This window comes from Labrus bergylta, chromosome 11, assembly GCF_963930695.1.
Source record: "Labrus bergylta chromosome 11, fLabBer1.1, whole genome shotgun sequence".
Classification (NCBI taxonomy): domain Eukaryota; kingdom Metazoa; phylum Chordata; class Actinopteri; order Labriformes; family Labridae; genus Labrus; species Labrus bergylta.
Genome location: NC_089205.1, coordinates 18,223,367 through 18,244,942, shown reverse-complemented (window position 1 = coordinate 18,244,942; position 21,576 = coordinate 18,223,367). Strand labels below are relative to the sequence as shown.

The 21,576-nt window shown below is 39.4% G+C and overlaps 1 protein-coding gene across 2 annotated transcripts in view; it reads right to left on the bottom strand.

The window, feature by feature from the left end:
* Window positions 1-21,576, bottom strand: part of pitpnm3 (PITPNM family member 3) — an 84,955-nt gene that overhangs the window by 52,818 nt on the left and 10,561 nt on the right. For both annotated transcript variants that reach the window (XM_020654565.3, XM_020654572.3), the window contains exon 2: window positions 9,829-9,924. In XM_020654565.3, coding sequence (XP_020510221.1) covers window positions 9,829-9,924 — 96 coding nt within the window. The remainder of the gene's footprint in view (window positions 1-9,828; window positions 9,925-21,576) is intronic.

Here is a 21,576-nt window from a genome sequence, read left to right as displayed (position 1 = left end):
TGGCAATCAGCAGGGACATGTAAACACACCGTCTTTTACAGAGCTTGTTAGGGCTGAACACGAGGGGAATCGCTATTGTGCTTCTTTTTTCGACCTGAATGATGTTTACACACTTAATTAACCCTTAATGCAAAGACAGCGGTCTATTATGTCAGTTAAGCTACTCTGCAAACTATTTCTATTTGTATAAGTATTATTACACCTTCAGCCTCACCACTGCAGTTTGATAAAGATTTAATGGCATATATATATATATATATATATATCGTGTGCTGCCTGAACGTCCTTCAAAGGAACCCCTGTGGAGTTTTCTTATTAACAAGAACATTCCCAGTTTCTTGCAAAAACAGTGTATGTAGGCTTGATGCCAAATTCTAACCTTTTGCTTGCCATACTCTGCGGTTGTTAACATTTGACTCAATGTACTTGCTATATATACGGTATAACCGTAGAGAATTCTGCCATGATGTCCACCTGAATACAACCTGTAAGATTGCATCAGGACTCCTGGTTCTCTTCCTGTTGGACCCATTTTCAGACCTAATATATAAGAGTTTTCCTTCAGGCATGTTTTCTTACCTCGCTGCTGTGCCTACACTACCAGATTGAATGAAGGTATTCCTATTATTACAAAGCGTTTGGCGTTCTGATCACGACAGCTGCCTCACTTGTTTTTATATTTGCCCAATCCGCCTCTCAGCCAACCTCCCACTTTCCCCTGGCCTCTGCGTTTCTATGAAGCGCTGAACTCATGAAGTGCTATTCTTCAGCTGTTCACAATATACCCTCAGGATCCTGAGGTATTTCTTTATAATGTTAATCTACACTGCTTTGCATCCTATCTTCTCCCTTGATGCGAAAATACCCCTCGGCCATTTTTAAGGACCATTCCATTTTGCCAATTGTCCCTGGAGGAGCTCAAAGTGAGGTAGAGTATGTAGAAGGCTTTAATCAATTCAATTTATGTGTGCTACAATGTAAAATGTTGCACACAAACTGTTGCTGCTTTAGCCTGAAAAAATGCTTATCCAGAACCCTGCTACTGTTTAACCCTGAATCTGATTGCACTTGTCGCCTTTGTCTGTAAACAAATATTATTGGTTTACTATTAATATCAGATCTGCATGTGGGTCCTTCCTCTTGCAGTAAAAAAAGCTTGTAATTCCAAGCAGGGCTTCACAGAAAAAAAACAGCCATAAAATTTAAATGCACAAGTGTTGGCATGTGGCCACTTTAAAAACCTTGAACCCCCACATTGGCGCAGTGTGTGACAAGCCCTGTCATAGCGCAGGATATCTTGAGCCAACAAGGTAAAGAAGCCAGGTTTGGTGTGTGGCTCAGCATGACCAAAACGATCGTCCACAGCTGTCCGAATGACATCCAAGACAGTCTGAGACAGGATGAGTCACACAGCAGGATGAAAACCCTCCACCTGACACCCATCTCTGCTCACATTCCTGCCGGGTGGCTCTGAAAGACTGACACGGCTCTACACAGCCTGTCCGTTTGGATCACACAGCGGCTGGTCTCTTGGTCACAGTTTGTCTTTTGCTTTCTGCTCCGACTTCACTCGTCGTTAATGCCCTCTCTTCCCTCTCCAGTCGGACAATACAAGACTGAATATAATGATGCAGGGACACACTCTTGCAAATAAGCATAGGGGAGAAAATAAAAACAAGAAGAAACCAGAAAGTGACTCATAGGTAGAGGAATTATTCTGTATAAAGATTCACAGGGTGCAAAAAAGCCTGTATTTTGGACAGGGTGGAATGCAAAACAGGTTTTAAACGGATCCCTGAAAGAGACAGGCTACCAATTCATCTCCTGAAGAGCACAGCAGAGACACAGCCAACACAGAAGCTCCTCTGAGAAGCAAAATGTGTCTTTGTTGAATAAAACACTACCTATGCTGAAACATGTCATCCGCGGATATCAGGGGCAGCACAAAGAGACAAACAAAACAAAAAGCACCAACAATCAAATCAAAAAGAATAAATCGGCTGTATCACCTATTTGTGGAATATAAGCGAGAAGAGCAAAATAGGATTTGTACTACAAGCGAAAAGAAAAACAGGAGAGTGCAATGTGCCTGCAGCCAACAGCCTCAAGGGAGAGACAAGAGATTTAGAAACATCCTTCAACCTGTCAGCTCACAGTGAGTAAGTGTCAGAGCTGAAGAGAGACGAATAGTTGCAGTGATTGTTAAAAGATGACGAAACTGCCTCCCCCTGACCTCTAACACTTTCATACATTGCCTTTTTTTTTTTCTGCAATCCTAAATTTCTTGATCCCATCACCGTGTGTTACGTAAAGAAAGGCTACTTCCGGCTTTATTGTAGGTCCTTTAAACTACTTCCAGTGACAAAGTATGAAACTGGGATTGCTCAGGGGATTATCCTGTGAAATGGCGTAAAAAGAATGAGTCTGCCAGGTAAAGAGGCTAGCAAAGATTAATGGCATCTTATGAATTCAAACACCTCGAGCGTAAATCCCAGGGAGACGTTGTTTCTGTAATTGCATTTATGAGAGTGATAAAAAAAAATTGATCAACTGTGTTGAATTTCATGCTAAATCTTATAAACTGAGGAGGAAAAGATCTGCTTTAGCCTATTTATATTGGGTATGTAACTCTAAGGATGCTGAAAAAGATAGGTATTGGATAGATAGCCATTCTGTACAGACATTTCTGGTCCTGAGATGAATAAATTAAATCTCATTACTTTGATTATCTGTTTTTCCTCTTCCTTAAAGGGGTCATATTATGCTTTTTCTGGTTTTATATGCTCTTCAGTGTGTTTTCCAAGTGTCCTGTGCATGTTTTGGCACATCTATGTGCAAAAATTCAAAGTCCGCAGAAACGCAGCTTCTCCCACTCCTCATGATAGCTGCAGCATTAGCTGCAGGTAACGCTCGGTCCCTAGCCCCCCTCGAAAAAATGTGCCAGTGTGACGTCTTGTCAGTGTGATATAATTGATCTAAGCCCATTGGCTCGTTGTGGCAAGCCCAGCAGCTCATGTTGCACGCCCATTAACTTCTGTAGCACGACCACGATATGCCGTAGCCGGCGGCAGCACAGTAGTGCTAAGGTGCTAAGGCACGTTAGCTTGAGCAAAAAAAACGGACTTGGAAAGAAGTTTCAGCTCCTACTCTCTGTGGCAGCTATGGAGATTCTGGTGCTTCTGGAAGTTCACAACCACAAATATGCCAAATATATGTCAGAGTATTTTTACATCACAATAACTGTAATATCTCGACGACTGCAATCAGGGGCATTTACAATTTTTTTCAACCAATTAAAAAGCTTTGTCAAGGTCAACTTTTCAATCAAATTCATCCAGATGTTGTCCTGCCTTCTATCTTGTGATTTGTCCTATCCCTGCAGCAAATACGCCATGAAACGGCAGTTAGATACTCTCAAAGTTTCGTGTCATGGGGACCATGAGTTTGCGGTTAAAGTTTCATCTCTGTTTTAATATTCTGACATGTCAACTCACTCTATTTTCAGCGTCAGTTTGTGTCCCTTTGTGTCATTACAATGTTGTGCCGAACACTTGATGAAACAGGTGTTGTGCAGCAACAGATTCATTCAAGTCAAACACTGCAGCACACCTCCAAATCAACACACCTCCAACCAGAGACAAAGAGGTAAGCAGTGAAATCAGCAGCTGCAGGGACTGGTTTAGAATGAAAAATGTGTTTCCTCTGTGATACATGGTTCAAATGTTCTGTGGCGTGAAGTGCAAGCAAGAAATCTGTTGGATGGATTGTCATGTAGTTTGTATTTTTTCATAATTTATTTTTCCTGGCTCAATTACCAAACAAAATGTCACTTAAAGTAAAGACAGTTAAGCCTCAGAGTATCTGGATTTGTGGCTTTACCAACAGGCGGTTTAACAGTCTTCTGGCCCATGAAACTAGAACTTCTGCATTAATGTTTCTAAAGATAAAATGTTGAACGATGCTAACCACCAAAAATGTTGCCTCTTCAAAAAAAAAAGACACCATGATACAGAACAGTTGAGAAAATACACTGGCTGGAGAATCTATTCATCAGAGTGATAGAACAAAATAGAATTTATCTTTTATTCACTCTCCCTCAGACACAAACATGCCCAATAGTTGTGAGAATAAAATGAGTAAGGAGTGGATTACATTACCGACACTGATGAACAATCTGATATTCTTTCACCATCAGCTCAGACAAACAAAATCAAGACAGAATAAGATGTGTGTGACTGCGGGCTCTTCTGTCTTTTTGAGGGCCAGCTTTTATTTTGCAGAGCAGAAGAATGATTACAGTTTTGGAAAGTAACTTTAAAGTGTTTGAAGGGGAGAAAGGTCTCCGAGAGTAACACTAATATAACATCATAACTGCTGCTCCCATGTCCCTTCAGACTTTTTTCTAATAGAGGGACTTTATTACTATAACTAGCCAATGGAAGACAGCCATCTTTACACTGAACAATGCCTTTAAAAGGTTAATGAATAAAAGTGAATCAGCAACAGAACTGATAATGCATGAATCCTTCCTCCTCTTTTCCTTTTTGGCTACAATTGTCATCATGTATATATATATTTTTTTTTACATTTGTATATTGATATTTGGCATTTTTAAAGGAATGATGACATCTTTCACATAAAAACAGCAGAAATCAAGTATATCTATATATCTATATATCTATATGTATGTAAATGTCTCTCTGAGTCATGACTGTCTACAATGAGTGAGAAGCCTTAATCTGCAAGCTGTATTGTTGCCATAGCCTTGTTCACATCTTGTTTACATGGACAAAGTGTCGCCATGAATATAAAGCTGTTTTAGTCAATGACTAGAGAAAAGAAGAATAACACAGGCCTACTCACTGCTTATTTTATCTCGGCCATTCCGTGTCAATTTATGTGCAATAAGCTATGAGTTAACCAAAATGTGCTAACCTTAACAAAGCTAACACAACAATGCAGGCCACAGGCAACTGCAGTCCAAGCAAAGTGCAATTTTGTCCACCGCTTGTGCTTAATCATTTTGCATTCTAATTGATAACGCCTTTGTGTGAATGCGAGTTCAGAGGGGTTGGAGGTGTGCCGCTGGAGGAGAGCGGAGGCTTCAGTATGGTGAAGTAGAAGCCAAACAACACTTTGTTTTGGTTTTATGCTGGTACTCAAGAGCGACAGCTACTGGATCAAAAAGAAGACATTCTTCCTTCAAGGAATAGTTTGGCTTTTTGTGAAATATATTAATTTTGTTGTTATTTTTTTTATGATAGGGGTTTAACAAAGATTAATACCACTCTGGTATCTATTCCGTATTGACCCGTCTGTTTTTTGTTGCCTTTTTGAAGCACATTGTAACTTGTATTTTAAAGGGGGTTTCACATAAGTAATTGTTATAATGGTGTACATATTGTTTATAACTGAAATTAACAATCATCTTAATAACCTGTTTTAAACTAACTGTGTTTTATTTATATCATTGCAGATCAATAACTACTCAGCAACTTGTGCAACAAAGAGTTTTATTTCTAACTTACAAACCAATCTGCCTCCACAAAGAGTGGAGAGCCAAACCCAGCAACACAATAGGCTGCAGTCGTATAATAAAAAGATGTCCTACTTGTATATGAACATGATTTATCTCCAGTGGCAAGTTCATGGCTCTGAACTGCTGAAGCGGATCACAGCGTGAATTTGCTTTCACTTCCTCTCCCATTATTCAAATTCATGTCATCAAATAACAAATCTGGATTAGCACATGGCAAATTTGTCAGCAGCTTACATCAATAAAAAAGGTGACAATTGAGTTGGCGCTCGCTTGAAGGCACACTCAGTCCTGATTAAAAAAAACATCGCTTCAAAGCCTGATGTGCAAAAACTCGGTTAGTTAGCTGTGGGAGCTTGGTGGAAGCAAGTGGCGTGATTTTTCATAATTGTGACGTGAAGCTGGTGGGGGGGGTGGCAGTAGAATTTAACAAACTCTTTAGATATCTATACCTATCTATCTATCTAGTGCAAAAAGGAGTAAGGGCAGCCCTGAATAAAATGTTCTCTGCGTTTGTAAAGGCCTTGAAAGAGCTGAAACACGCTGTTGAAAGAACTACTACTTGTATAACGGTACATGGTTATAAGGCAACACTACACAGGACATTTGTTTCTCTAGAAACACAAGCAAAATATTTTCTTGGCACGTAAGAAGGGATAAACGTATCAGTGGCTGCAGAAAATTGAGGTATTCATATTTCATAGTGTTGGGATTAAGTTGATTAATCACTAACATCCCTCATTATGTGATCTAATACAGTCTGATGTAGAAAATACATCTCATCTGAACAGGTATGGGACATGCATTAACAGGGTACACTCAGCAATATATCTTTGGCTCATCAGATCCATTAGGATGGAGGGTTAGCACAGTTATTACTGCAATTGTGGTGCTGTTTTAATAGAGGTCTAGTTCAGGCTTGGGAAAAAGTTTCAATCAAATAGGGTTGGTTAATTCTGATGAGGGTGTTTATATGAAGCATTTGGGGCTTTTATACCAATAGAAAATCTGAATTAAAGTGGCAGACACTTTGTGGTGTCACTTGATGCATTTTCATGTAGAACTACAATACTGTTGCATGTACACTGAAGTGTAAAAAAGAAAGTGTGATGAAGAGCCTGTGGCACATTATGAAACATTCAAATCAAATGTGCTGTTTGAAATATGAGCACGTTGGGTTGCATCATTACATTTTCAAGTGGCTGCTGAAAAAGTACATAAAGATGAATCAATATTGAAATAGAAATTTTGTATGCGCAAGAAAAATGGCTCATAAAAAATATTCAGGCTTCATCTTTTCAGCAGAACACTGTGAAATATGAAATGTTCATATATTTTCATGTTGTTGTTATTTTACAAAAGGCATTCATCATAACCACATAAATGAAACTCCCCCAAGTCCATTGTTGTTGTTTGAGCTGTAGCCTATAATACAACAAACCCCCACTCAGTCACTCGTCAACGTCATTCTTTCACCTTCTCTGTTCTCCTGTTATGAGCTGAAGTTACCTTCTGCTAAAGAAAGCATATATCCAGTGTGCAGGGAAGAAATGAAAACTAGAAGACCGGTTATTTGCAGCAGAGATTGAGAGTCACAGTCTTGCAGTTAACAGGCCACTGTGGAGGGTCATAATTTAAACAACAACCCTTTTATGACCTTGTTCCCTTTTAAAGGTGCTGGAAGGCATCTGTATCACTGAGTTCATGTTCATATTTGGAAATAACTTCTCTGGGTGCATTTTCTGCAGGACTGACAGCCCCTCTTCCCCCTGAGCTCAGGCCATAATGTCTCAGAGCAACCATGCGGAGAAAACAACATCTCCATCTCCTTGTTCTTTCTCCATTATATTCCTGATTACACAAATAAGATAGCTTTGCTATCATTTATCTTTAAATGTTCCTCCCTTCATAATGAAGCCTCTCTCTTGATTGACATAGTTGTGCTTTCATGCAACTTGTGAGGATGAGGGATGTAAAAAACGAGAATCTATTCACAAATTATTTAACTCTACACATCCAATGTGCAATAGCAGCCATGTTGCTAAGTAGAAAGGATAACATACTCCTCCTCAGAAGCCATGTCTGGTTCTGTATAGGTCACAGAGTTATGTCTGTTCAATATGAACCTGGCAGCAGCTTAGCTTCGTGAAACCAGTTGAAACTAGAAGATAATGCTAGCCTAGCAAATGTTTAAAAATGAACCCTCCAGCTCTTCTAAAGCTCATGAACACAATATGTCCTGCTTGGTTAAGCCATCCAGGCAGCCTCTTGCAAAAAAAAAGTTTTCAAATTTTATCTGCCATAAAAAAACTCAATATTTTTGAAAACCACTTTTGTGGCATTTCCATAATCAAGAGGCTTAATAAATCCACACAAACACCAGATGCTTCCTTTGCTATTGTTTGCTTCTGCGGTCTCTCCCCATGCCTTTTTAATATTAAACCGATAAACGAGACTCTTTTTATTTGTCTCAGTTAAAAAAAATCCATCTTGTGCTCCAGATTGATTGAGGATGGTGAGGAACATCTGTTCCCATACAACACATGAAAATGATATCTTGTCCCCTTGTGATTCCTTGGCAAAGATAGATGCCTTGACACCGGTCTCATAAAGTGCATTCTGAGCAGTGTACCGCTCTGCTTTGATAAGATAAATATTTGATGCTTTCCACGAATGTGTGCAGTAAACGTCACCTCTAATGGTAAACAACAGACTAAATGCTAGAAAGAAAAGAAAAATAATAGGGTGGGAAAAACTGAGGAGGAAGGAGTGAGGGGAAATTAGATTGACAGAGGAGAATGGAAAGCATAAATCAAATTTACATACATAAAATGTGACATTTCTATGACGACAGTTACCAGAGCGTATTCAAGAGACAGTGACACAGTGTTCACTGTGTCACTGTCTCACTAACCCTTCACTTCCAGCATCTTTTATAACACGTGAAATAATGTTGAACAGAATCCGTCAACACACCGCTGGCTGACTGACGATAAAATAAGAACACATTATTTTAATAAAACTTAATTGATAAGTATCTCTACCTTTTTTATCTCAGGGGATAAGTGCTTGAAGAGGATAATTGGTGGGATAAGCGTTCCACTTATTCACTGATGAACCTCCCCCGGGACTATGGAGAGGCTAGAAGTCGAACAAGCATGTCTATTTCTTGTCAGTAACAGAACTTGAATACATTAAAAAGGACCTTTAATACAAAAATGGATAGTGGATTCAGGTTTGAACATGAGGAAAATTTAAATACACAATGCATCTGAAAGATATGTTACTGAAGCTATAATTTCACCCAAGCCATGACAACAATCAGAAATACACACTTTTAGGGTGCTGGTAGCCTAGTGGTTAGTGCACATGCCCCATGTGCAAAGGCTGTGGTCCTCAAAGTGGGCAGCCCGGGTTCAAATCCGACCAGTGACTCCTTTCATTCCCCACTCTCTCTCTCTCTCCCTAATTTCTGACTCCATTCACGATCCTATCTCTAAAATGAAGGCAAAAAAGTCCCAAAATAAACATTTAAAAAAAGAAAAGAAATGCACACTATTTGATCAATTAAAGCATGAGAACAACAAACTCATCTGGATCGCATGATTCATTCAGTTGTCCAACATTTCACTAGTTGATAACACAAATCAATACGTTTTTAATATCAACTGTGTTAATCTAACTTGTAAAGTGAATTTTCTCTCTGAAGTAGTTGTTAAAGTTGGCTGACATTTTTCCTGTTGGCTAATACTCCTTCCACTGGAGGAGCTTAATGACCTGTACCCTGAACCTTTAACAGCTTAATGACCTGTACCCTGAACCTTTAACAGCTTAATGAGTTTCTGGTCCTTCATTTTTCCTAGAGAGCTAAAAGATTTGTTAATGAAATTATTATTCGACTAAGTGACAATAAAAATGAAATGTCAAATTCTTTTAATTCAAATATGTCATACAAAATATTTCCGTGTTTCAGCTTCTCAGTTTTATAGATTCACTGCATTTATTTTCTTTTAGGCTAGAATGTGATGTGCTTTATGTTGTGTCCTCTTTGTGTATTTTAAATATATACATATAGATACATTTAGTGATACAGTTACAATCTGTAGCACTACTGGCAACCTCTGAAACTATCAGGAAGTTGTATTGAAAAAACTTAATATTACTGATAATAAGTTTCAGAAATTGGACACAAAAGCAGCATCATGCATAATTTCAGAAATTATTTTGAACCATTCCTGTTGGACAGACACAACAATGACAGGATCAGATGGCAAATAAAATGTTATACTAACCTCTGGCATCAAAGAACTCCTCATCGGAGCTTTCAACTGATTCTTGTGCAATATTCTGCAGACACCAGTGTGTGGCGCTGTGCTTTCGGGATGAACCTGTGCGTAAAAAGACAGAAAATGTGCTTTTAGACATAGAGAAATGAAAGGGGCAGGGTTGTGCCATAACCACAGAACACAAGGACGAAATCAAGCAGCTTTTTACCTTTTATTTCCTTTCTATTGATAGCTTTAGAAGTTCAGATTGAAAAGCAAAGCATGAATGCCGCCATGTGGGGGGCGATGGGCTTTTGAGTGACACAGCAGGTGAAACGACCTAAATGGTCTTCTCTTTGAGCGGTGTCAAAGCACACAAGTGTCTCAGTAAGGGAGCCAGACAGTGAATTTATGACCTTCAAGAGCAATGATAAAAATGGATTAAGGGCACTTTCCTTTTTTACAATTTTCACTGTGTCGTAACCAGATATAAAACCACTGCCAATAACAAGTGTAGCAAACAAGGTCATTCAAATCAAAGAAGCAGAAAGTGGCTCTGACACAGCGGGATGAAAGTGATGAAAATGCATAACTCAATAAAGTGATGACCCAGCAGTTAAAATGTGGAAATGTGTTTAACAGTAACTTAAGCGCATCATGCAGGACAGCGCTTTGTTGTGAGGGTTTATCCCTCAGCCCAGGGTAAAAAGAGGAGGCCTAGAAAACATATGTTTGGACTTTTTGTGATTAATGTTATGGGTTATATCAAAACTCTGTTAACATGAAATGGTTTATTTCTAGCCAGTGTTTGATCTTGAAGACAACTAGACAATGACAACCCAAAGTCAAAGTCTGTCGTATGTTGGAGGTACTCAATTAAAGGTTAATGTCCAGTCAGAGTTGGGGTTTGACCTCCTGATTTTTTATTTCCATCCAAAACTCACCATCTACCCAATGTTGGAGGTCGATGTCAATTCAACAATGAGTATTTAAATCAACAGGATTTCATGTTGAACCAAATATCAATATCTGAATATTGATGTTTTCTTTTTTTGACCAGAGTTCCACATCTGTCAATATTGGGGCAAGGTCAAACTCCAACATTTTAGTTTTGATGTTGACCTGATTTTAATATCAAAGAAAAATTCACATCTGCCCAATGTCTGAGGTTGATGTCAAATCAACATCAGGTTTGAAAGTCAACCTGATTTCACAAACCCAACCTTAACTGCTTTAATCATACGTCTGTTCCAACATCAGAGTCCAAAGTTGGAGTCAAACATCTTTTTTATATATGTTTTCATCCTGGTGTCTTTTTTTTAGGAAGCTTGTAATTCTCAAAGTACAAGTGCTTATATCAGTGGGCCATACGCTCTATCACCATTGTGCTCCTTCATTTGGTGATAAAAGGTGACATAACAGGCTTTGAAGATTAGGACTTTGGATCATTACTTTAAACTACTGAAAGAAAGCGTGTAACATTAATGTTGTTTAAGTTTTCACAGAGTTCCCCACAGGTTTTTTCTTCTTTGGTAAAGTGCCTCAAGTATCTAATCCTCTTAAGCTTCACTCAACTGATGATACAGCAGTAATAAAGAGCATGTTTGCCAGCAGGCCCGGGGTTAAACTTTGAAGCCTCATTTTCTGTAGTCTGGGTCTATTGCATTTTTCCCGACATCACAGAAAAGACACAATAAGGCCACAAGCAAATCTAAGGCTTCTCTATACGAAAGCAATCACACAACACTGGGGAAGATCGGGAAAATTGCTCCATTAGACTTATAAAGCAGGCCAAAATGGCAGCATTTACTGGATTCCAAGAAGATGAGCATTTACTGCACATCTGTATGCATACAACAAAGAGACGTTTTGTTCATTACATTTCAAGCATACGTTCACTCCTCATTGGAGGAGACATTTCCCTCCTGGGACAGTGAACATTTTCTGCCCGCCACCAGCATTGCACTTCAAACACTGCAAAACTCAGGCTCATCTCCTGAGCTTGTTTTGAAAGATGTTGCTGAGAAACTTGCCCCTTGAGATTTTGCATTACTTGCCTGTTGTCAACTCTACCCAACCATGTCACACATGGGAATATTCCAAGGCAAAATCACGTTTTTCTGTGTGGTGGTACAGTAATGAAAGAACAATATTGCAAAGACTCAAAATCATTGCTCTATTGTTTCTCTTCACAACATTTGTGTTGAAATATTTCTGTCAAAAACAGACCAGACTAGGCCACTACAAGGTGGAGGAAAAAACAAGAAAATATTGTATATTCTAAAAATGTCAACAGTTTTACTTTACTGTTAAGGAGCTCCTCAGAGAAGATGGAATCTTAAAAGAACCATGACTTTCTACTTGACTGTGGTCATATTAAGATGCTAAAACATCTGGTAGCTTGCATTGACAGTTTAAATAGCATGAGGGTTAGCTGGACAACTAGCTTGCGATCAGAGGTTTTAAGGGCTGTCCTTGATTTTGGCCGGTTAGAGGGCTTTGCAGTGTGGCATCACACCCCAGCAGGCAAACAGGCCTTTTCAAGTTGGGGCACAGAGTAGGCTCCTTCATGAAGGTCATTAAATCCATCAAAATTATCATTATATATATTTTTTCTATATACTGTACATTAATCTGGAGGAGCTTGCTCTCATAAAGGGGTGACTCTGTAAAGACTCAATATACTTTGTGAATCAGATCCTGAAATGAAACAGAGAGTAGCACAACTGATGCACAATTCATAGAACTATAAGCAGCTGCAATCTATTCTTGGTAAATTCCCCACTGAATGTGTAGTGTGAGTACATTAATTGAAGAGCCTTCCTAAGTACATTTTGGAGAGACTTGTACTCGAACAGTTACCTTTTTTGTTACTTTACACTTTGATGAAAACATTTCTTTTGTTTCCCTTTACTTCTCACTCTACTACTTAGACATTTTCGAGTAGCAAATAAACATTTTTTTTTTTATTTAAGCTTTATTTATCCAGGAAAGTCCCATTGAGATTAAAAACCTCTTTTTCAAGGGAGTCCTGGCAAATCATGTATTTCTATGGATTCAGTCATCCTACAGGAAATGTAGTAGTTAGGATTACATTGACCTTTATCCGCTGTTACATCAGTGTTTCCAACACACCAATGGATCACAGACAAATGTGATGTGTTATTCTGGAATAGGCCATTGAGCATGAATTCAAATGGGAGATTTTCTTTAACCAAGTGTCTAGACTGTTGTATATTTTTTTAAATAAGTGAAATCGGAGCACTTCTTACCCCACTGATTCTGTAGTTTTTCTGACAAGTAGAACCATGACATCCTCCAGAGCATAAATAGTCAACATGCCTACAGAGTTACGCTGAATCTCTGTATTCAACCTTTGAACTAGCAGCAAGTGTATCGTTCAGGAAACCATTCTCCTGGGTATCCTGAATCTGAGAAGCACCACAGAGCCTCTAACCCTGTCATCCTGGCCTTTACGTGATGACGAGTGAAGAGGCTCAGGGGAGGATTGGCTTCTCTGAGCATTGATTGTGCTTCAACATACAGACTGCCCGCAGGCGCAGCATTTCTTCTTTCAATCAATTTAGGTTAAATAAACGTGTGAGGAGCTCAACATATAATCACAAGGCAATTTAAACAAATTACACAATTCTGTGCTTGCTGAGAAACAAGCAATTACTGTACAAGACATCAACAAACGACTATTTTCAGGAAAATACTTCTCCCTTAGGGAATGGAAATGTGTCTCCACTTACACAAAATACAAACTTTAAGTACATCTGATATTCTCTGCAAAGACTTGGGAAGAGTATAAGTAAATACCTGAGCTAGGGACTGACAGTATTCAGTTATGCTACTCATGTGTAAACAGGGCTTAGTAAACAAAAGACAGTTGTTTGTTATTTATTAATGGACCAAAGTTCACATCACAAAAATCATTAAAAATGCTACAGCCTTGTTCGTAGCGCTGGGTCACTAGTGTTGAAAGTCAACTAGGTTGCCTTGAAGGCTAAACTTGTTGGCACGTGTGGATGCAAATTTCTGCTAGGTGGTTCAGCATCTAGTATTAGTCCTCCCACACTCACAGCTGAGCTTTCTTCTAGGATTTGAGGAAGCCACGCTGCTAATGAGGCACACCCATGTGCTGAGGCATTCCTGTGTGCCACCGTGTTCAAAGCTGTGGTTGACAGAAAGCACACGCCAAGCGAGAAGAGGCGCTGACGGGGTACACAGCGTGAGCAAAGGAGAGAAAACACTCCAGATTCAGCCATCAGCCAAGCAAGCTGCTTTATTGAAAAGAAGAAAAAAACAACAACAACGGCAAAAAAGCTCCCAATAACTTTGGAGTCACTGTTAGTCACCTAATGAGACCTCACAAGGGACCTCAAAGTAAAGTTGTCTTTAATGCATACACTGCTGGAAAAGATACCCATTTCATGTTACTTCTGGAGTTGCACATCCGCTTTGAATTTCTTATAAGGTTCAGGCAATCTGTCTGACTGCTTGTGCTTCTGAAGTCTTGCTCAAGCACATATCACCAAGTGATGCCTTCCCCGCTGGGTAATGGACATGATTGAATTGGCTCCCTGCAGGGCATTTCACTACACTATATGTTTGAAAGAACTACAGATCATTATCATACAAGCAGTGGGAGTGTGAATCTGTGTGCAGCCATTCCTGTTTGTACATTGCAGCCAGGCACTAGAAAAAAAAGAAGAAAAACTTGTCAATATGAAAGATTAACCTCTCCTTTAAAAATTCAATAGCCAACCACTGTTAGATGGTAAGTTGGTTTCCATGTGAAGTACAAGGAGACAAAAATGTAATTTCAAACAAGGTTTATGGTTGGTTTCATTTACGAGCCACTTAACAACATCACTTACAAAGACAGTTGTTTACAGGTTGAACAGCTAAAGCTTGATTTATACTTCTGCATCTGATCGACACTGTAGCATATGCCATAGCTTCGAGTAGCCCTGCCTACACAGAAGCCTGCGTACAGTCTGATGTTCACCTGCTCAAAAATGTAAATACGTGTCAGGTGATGACAGAGAAGCGCAACTTCCTTTTTTGAGTATTTTATTGAAATGACCTGGATGAAGTTCAGAGTGGATGCTGGACATTTCTCACATTCACTGCTTTCAATCCAGATCATGCAGCAGGAAAAATGGACAAAAATGTTTTTGTTTTAATCCATCAGGTGCTAAAACAAATGATACAATCGTTAATGATAACAAGGTCCAGTTCTATTTACTTTCTATAGAAACGATATTTTCTCCTCTCTGTCAAATTGTCATGCCCATCTGTATGCTCATCCCACAGTACTGTATTCCTTTTGCTGACACTGCACATCTTCTACAATTCTACAATTTATTTAGCAGATGCTTTTATCCAAAGCGACGAACATCAGAGAGTAAATACAACACACATCCGGTATTTTTCTAATGAGCTCCATGTTAAAAGTAGAATACGTATTGGAGATGCTTTAAAACAAATGGAGAGACGTTAGAGCCCAGAAAGGTTTCAGGACAGATGCAGAGCTAGCTAAACACTGAAGCTTCCGTGGTTAAAGGAGGAGGATGCGGGGGGAGACAGCTCAATCCAATGTTTGAAATTGTACTGCAGAACCAGTTTTAAATGTGATGTGTCAGAGTTACATATTGCTTCTTTGAAGACATGGTTTTTTTTTTACCCCAGTTATGTATAACAACAGCAAGACACAGATAATGGAGCCTTTTTTGTAAATACAGCATCAGTTTCCTCTCCTTTTCACTCTTATTGAATTGAATTTCATTCAAGGTAGAATATTCTGTCACTGAAATGTTTCCTTCAATAAATGGGTTAGGGGATTCATCAGTTATTTTATCAAATTGCCTATTTCCTGTCAAATGTATGCTAGACAATCCTAAACAGCTTGTCTTATAAAAGTGCATAATGCAGCTAACAATGAGACTTCGGTGGGCTCTGCTTAAAGAAAATCTGTGTCTAAGTATCTAAAAGGCTTTACTTCAGAGCACGAACACACAGGGTTGCTTGTGACTCGTGCTCCTTCTTTCATCTCTTTCTTTCCATTTTCCACTTCCAGCCAGGTTACACAGGAGTCTGCAGCGTTCATTGCTTGAGCAGCTCCATTGCAATCACAAGTAATACCCCCTTCTCTTTCTGTCACTGGCTTACGGTTACAATTGCACTACCTCGCCACAAATAGCTGCAAAGGTAAACATATTTGGTAAGGTAGTGTTGACATTTTATTTCTTTGTCACAGTGCACACCAAGATATATTCGTGAAAGCCTATAAGAGCAGGTATGGACAGCCCACTGTGATTTTTTTGTGGCTGCAAATAATTGCTTTATAGTAAACATTTCTATCAAGGGCACAGAGAAAAATTTGCCAGTTCTCTTAGCTATTGTAATCCTTTTTTTTCATCAACATAGGCAGCTGTTTTATTTCCACTCCAGTAAATCCATGACTGGCTCTTCAAAATGCAGACAAACACAGTTAGCAACTAACTAGTGAACATGATGGAGCATTGAGCAGTGAAAAAGTAAGATATTAACACAAAAATGAATTAACATTAATCATCAAATGCTAACATTTAAATGTTAAATTTGCCTCCTGGATGCTACACAACTGTTTGCTAACGCCTTCAGTAAGAGTCAGTTAAAGGCAGTGACACATTACTTAACGTTAAAACTGTCATTCAGTAACGTTACAGTAAGTAATCCCAGTTAGGCTTATTCAACAACTCCCAGTTACATGAGAATGTAATTTTATCCAGGAAGTGCCAGTGGGTTTTTCTTCTAAGTCTGTGGCTGTTGTGAAGCTGCTGTCTGGTTCAGTGTGACAATTTGCTTTATGCAAGATTTGATCAAATGTATCAAACATTTGGATTGATGCCTATAGGATCAATATGTAAATCTGACACCTAGCGTTTAAAATGGGTATACTGCAGTCCAAATTCAAAACATTGGAGAAACCTGTCTCCCTAGAGTCGATGCACACGCGTGTTGCCATATCACAGACACTGAAGCTTCAGCGTGTAACCAGCTCTGCGTTTAACCAGCTCGTCGTGAAATCTTTCTGCGTTCTTCTAACCTCTCTCCATTTTTCTAAAGCATCTCCAATACTTATCCTAGTTTCACCACGTTTCTACTTCATGGAGCTCATGAGAAAAAATGCCAAAGGGCTTTTTAGTTCGGGTAGAATTAGTTGTATCTGAACGAGTTCACTTGCTCCCTTCCATCGCTGCAACACCTGTTGGTTTGATGTTTGCCTGGCAAACCGATGGACCTACCTAATCCGGTCAAAACAAATACAGACCAGTCCGGACTGGAGTTGGAACTTAAAAGGAGGACATACTGGCGGCATGTTTCCTTAATGTCTGATTATATAGTAAGGTCATTTTGTGATTAAATTAATCAGATATCTTACATATTGCTCCTTTAAAGTTGCCATGATGAAGCCCAAATTACAAAAAGCCAAGAGCTGTTTTACCTCTTTTATTTCTAGCTTCCAAGCCAGAAGACATTGTGACTTCCCCCTGTTCTTGTGTTATGCTCAAAGCAGCTTAGAGAGAAAAGAAGTGACTCTACCAACACAGACTCACCTAAGCTTTTTGCACAAAGGAAACCTATTGAGCTGCATCTTTCAACATCCAATTGAGCCTCACACGACATAGGGGTTTTTGCTTCAGGGTATTTGCTGGTAGTGTGAATGACTCGCATTTAGCTAAGTCAAACGGAGGCAAGAAGGCTAAAGAAGCTCATTTGCTTTTTGGGCAAACGTTTCTGGAATCTGAAAAAAATATTTCAGAATTTTTGGTTTTGGGTATTACTTATTTTAAATGAATTTGGCACAGTCAGTATAATATGGAAGTCAAGACCATCTCATCCTCCATGACTCATGTGTTACCTGGAATTCACAAAGAGATAATCCCTCAGTCTCCAATAGCTCTACAGCAACAATCCCCATAATATTTTTAATTCATATGGTGTTTCTCCATTGAGGGAATTCAATATATGAATTTTAATTTAAAAATTTTAATGCAGGGATGTAATATACTTTTTTTAAAAGATACATTTGAAAGCAGCTGTTGGAGTAGCTATGAATTCAGGATGGAGAGAAATAGAAATAGCTCGAGTGCAGCCCTGGAAAGATTTGTAATTGAAATAATTTATCTTTCCGTCGTCAATATTTCATGGTATACATGTCTCGAATACTCAAAACCAAGAATATAACATCTAACCTTGGACAGCACAAGTACCTCAGGGTCTACAGAGACTGAACTGGAAAATGTATCAACCCCCACTTGATCAGATGGTTGAATGATATGAAATGTAAAAGATAATGCAGGTAAACGTGTTTAAAGTGTATAAAGACTTATCAGTGTGAATTGAACTGTAAGGTTATCTAAAGGACAGTTCTTAAAGACAAAAAAACTCTCAAAGGCCCCGGTTGGCCCAGTGATATTATAACAATCATACAGTTCAAAGGTTTGAGAGTATTGTATCTGGTTTCTGCTGCTGGTTATCGTACAATGGGTCCTATCATGCATTTGGCTTTAATTGCAGCTGAAATCATCGCGCTCGAGACTTTCACAGAGGGGCATCATTTGCACAAATCTAACAGCGTATATGCAAAAGCATCTCCTCATAGATTACACTCGTATCATTTCTAAGTGGCATAAACGGAGTGAAAAGGTGTAACTCCTGAAATTTAATGGATAATAAATCAGCAGGAAGGGAAATAAACGTCAAGTACAACTGCCTGCATTATTTACTGAAGCCCAGAAATATTTGGAGAAAGAAGACTGACATATGCAAAGACTCGACAAATTTAACTGCATTTTGAGGCATTTCACACAAGAGTGTCTGAAGTTTGTGTCTGCTGACGCTCTGTCTATTTAGTACAGGATGTTTTTAGTTTAGTTTAGTTTAGTATGTCAGGGACCATGTACAAAATATACATTAACCAGATTTAGCTGATCAGCTAGATTCTGGGCAGGTTTACACACAAACAATATAAAATACACAATTAATCATTACAACATAATATTAAGAGCTAAAAATAGATTACATCATAGCCACATTCCCTTACTTAAAACGGGGGGTGGCAGTAGTTTAGTCCGTAGGGGCTTGGGTTGGGAACCGGAGGGTTGCCGGTTCAAGTCCCGGTATGGACCAAATCTGGAAGTTGGTCTGGTAGCTGGAGAGGTGCTGAGCACTGCCGAGGTACCATTGAGCAAGGCACTAAACCCCCAACCGCTCTGATGCGCTCCCTGCGTAGCAATGTGAAGCAGCCCCACTCTGACATCTCTCTACTAATGCATGTCCTGTTTGTGCATGAGTGTGATTCGGGCCTGTGTGTGTGAGAAGCATGTCTCTATAAATAACAGAGTGTAAACCTGAATTTCCCTCAGGGATTAATAAAGGATATCAAAAACAAAACAAAAAAATCTAAACCTTCCACCCTCCCAAGCCTCCCTCCACAACAACAAAGAGCATATTACCTGTAAAAAATGTACTAACATTTTTTGGGGCACGTGTGAAATTTACATATGAAAGTGGTTCGGTGCATAGACGCCGCTGAATGGTTCCACTGCGCCCCCAAACGTCACTCAGGGTACTGCTGTTAACATACATACACGAAAATTGGCGAGCCATATGTAGCTCAATGAGACGAGAAAAATTATATCTGGCATGTATTTGATTGGCATCCTTGACACTAGGTTAAATCAGCCTTTGTTAATAATAATGTTAAATCAACATTTGAATTTTATGGAGGGAGAACCCTGCCCCCCATCCTGTCTGACAGGAGTAGTCTCCAGCCGTGTGAACAGCAGGTCAGGAGAATATCCAAAGCACTCCTTCTGAAATGATCTACATATTTTCAGGAGTGCATATGGGAAAACGCCTAAAGACGCCACTTCAGCACCACACTTTGCAGCTGTGCATCATGACAGTGCATCTAAATATTGTGATCATCATAGCGTTGCCTGTTTGAACTTGCCAGTACTAAGCCTTATACACAAATTGATCTGCACACCCCACTGCTTAGCCACATTCCTCTGCTGCTGTGCTCCCCGCGGTCACAACACACCCCGACATGAACAGGGGTGCGAGGGCCATTCATCACCATTCATCATTTCTTTTTATTTTATTTCTTTTGGGGGGTATTCTCCAGACAACACTCAAACAGGTAGTTGTTCCTATAAGGCAGTGTAGTGTTTTAGTTATGAATACTGGTAGTGGCAAAGTCTGATAAAAACAAATTAAATTAGTTGATGAAGGTGTGAATTACATGTTTGTTGATTATATCTGATGTAATCTATAGCTATGGAACACAATTCATTTAATATATATGTAGTTTGACTTAGATTAGATTGCATATTAGATACCTGCAGTCAATGACAATTCTATTATTATCAATTTAATCATCCAAACTGATCATCTGCTGTTTTTTTTCAGTTGTTTCTTTTCTCTTCTTTCCCTAAACAATCTCAACTCAACAGCTCGAGCACCAGAGTCAATTTCAAAGAGTAAGGTATAAAGCACATTTATTATTTTCTGACTATGGCATTTCGACTATTAACAGCTCAGTGTGACCATCTTATTTCCCCTGCCATGAGATTAAAACAAACTTGAGAAATATGAATGCAAGGTGAAAATATTCCTACATTAAGTTGCTAACTTGCTTCAGCGAGAGCTCGAAAAAGGTGCTTGTGAAGTTATTTTTGGTTTTGCGAATAATGAGCGGGCCCTCTGGATTGAAGACGGCCCCACAGGAAGAATCCCTCCTCATCAGAGGGCCGATCTGCTTTTGACCTGCTGCTTCTGCCCTCAAGGAATTTCTTCTCGCTGGAGTTTTCTCTCACTTTGCCCTCACCTCTCTCCAAACCAGATGATCTGTAAGCTGCCAGAGTGCTAATCTCCTTGTTTTGTAATTAGCAGCATTTATCATACAACAACCTCATAGCAACTAACAGCACCCAAAGAGAGCTACTGGGCTGGAAAAGATGGCAACTGCAGTCGCCACATTGGAGAGGAAAACAAGAGGGCTCTGTAATGATGCAAACCTCTTCTGAGGGAATAATGGAAAAGTCACAACATCAGAGAGTGATATCACCACGTCAAGAGGAAATCCAATAATGTTTTCTCTCTGTGCATGGAGGAAGAGGAGGAAATGAGGAGTGGCTACCACCTTCATTTTAACATGCATCATCTCCAGTACAGAAATCACATAGACAGCTAAATACTGAAATCTACACACAGAAGAAAAAAGGTTTGGATTCTGTGTCTGCTGGGTCTCTTTATGTCCTGCCACAGTGAGCGCCCAAGGGTCCATAAAAGGTAAACAATAAAAGAGTCTGCCTGGTCCTCTGCAAGCTGGAAATAGCTATTAATAGCCTGTCCTCTTATTTAATTAAACCTCATTTCAGCACACTGTTGAAATCAATCTTTCGAGCCAGACAAGACAAGAGATTGATTTATCCTCAAAAAAAGGTTGAATCCGTCACACATTCTCCATCCAGGCATTATCCTCCTGGATGCTGTTTATCTGCAATGCAGCTACGCACATTAGCGCTGCATTGACTCTTAATGGACTGCAAGGCTACAGCTGGGTGATAATTATCACTACTAAACCCACTGCCTCACCCCTTCTGTCTATGCAACAATGAGCACATGTCCTGAGGAGGGTGAGCGCATGTGAAGAGGTCACATTATGAAGTCAGTGCTCTTAGGATTATTTATTGGATATGCACCGGGAGAGAAAGC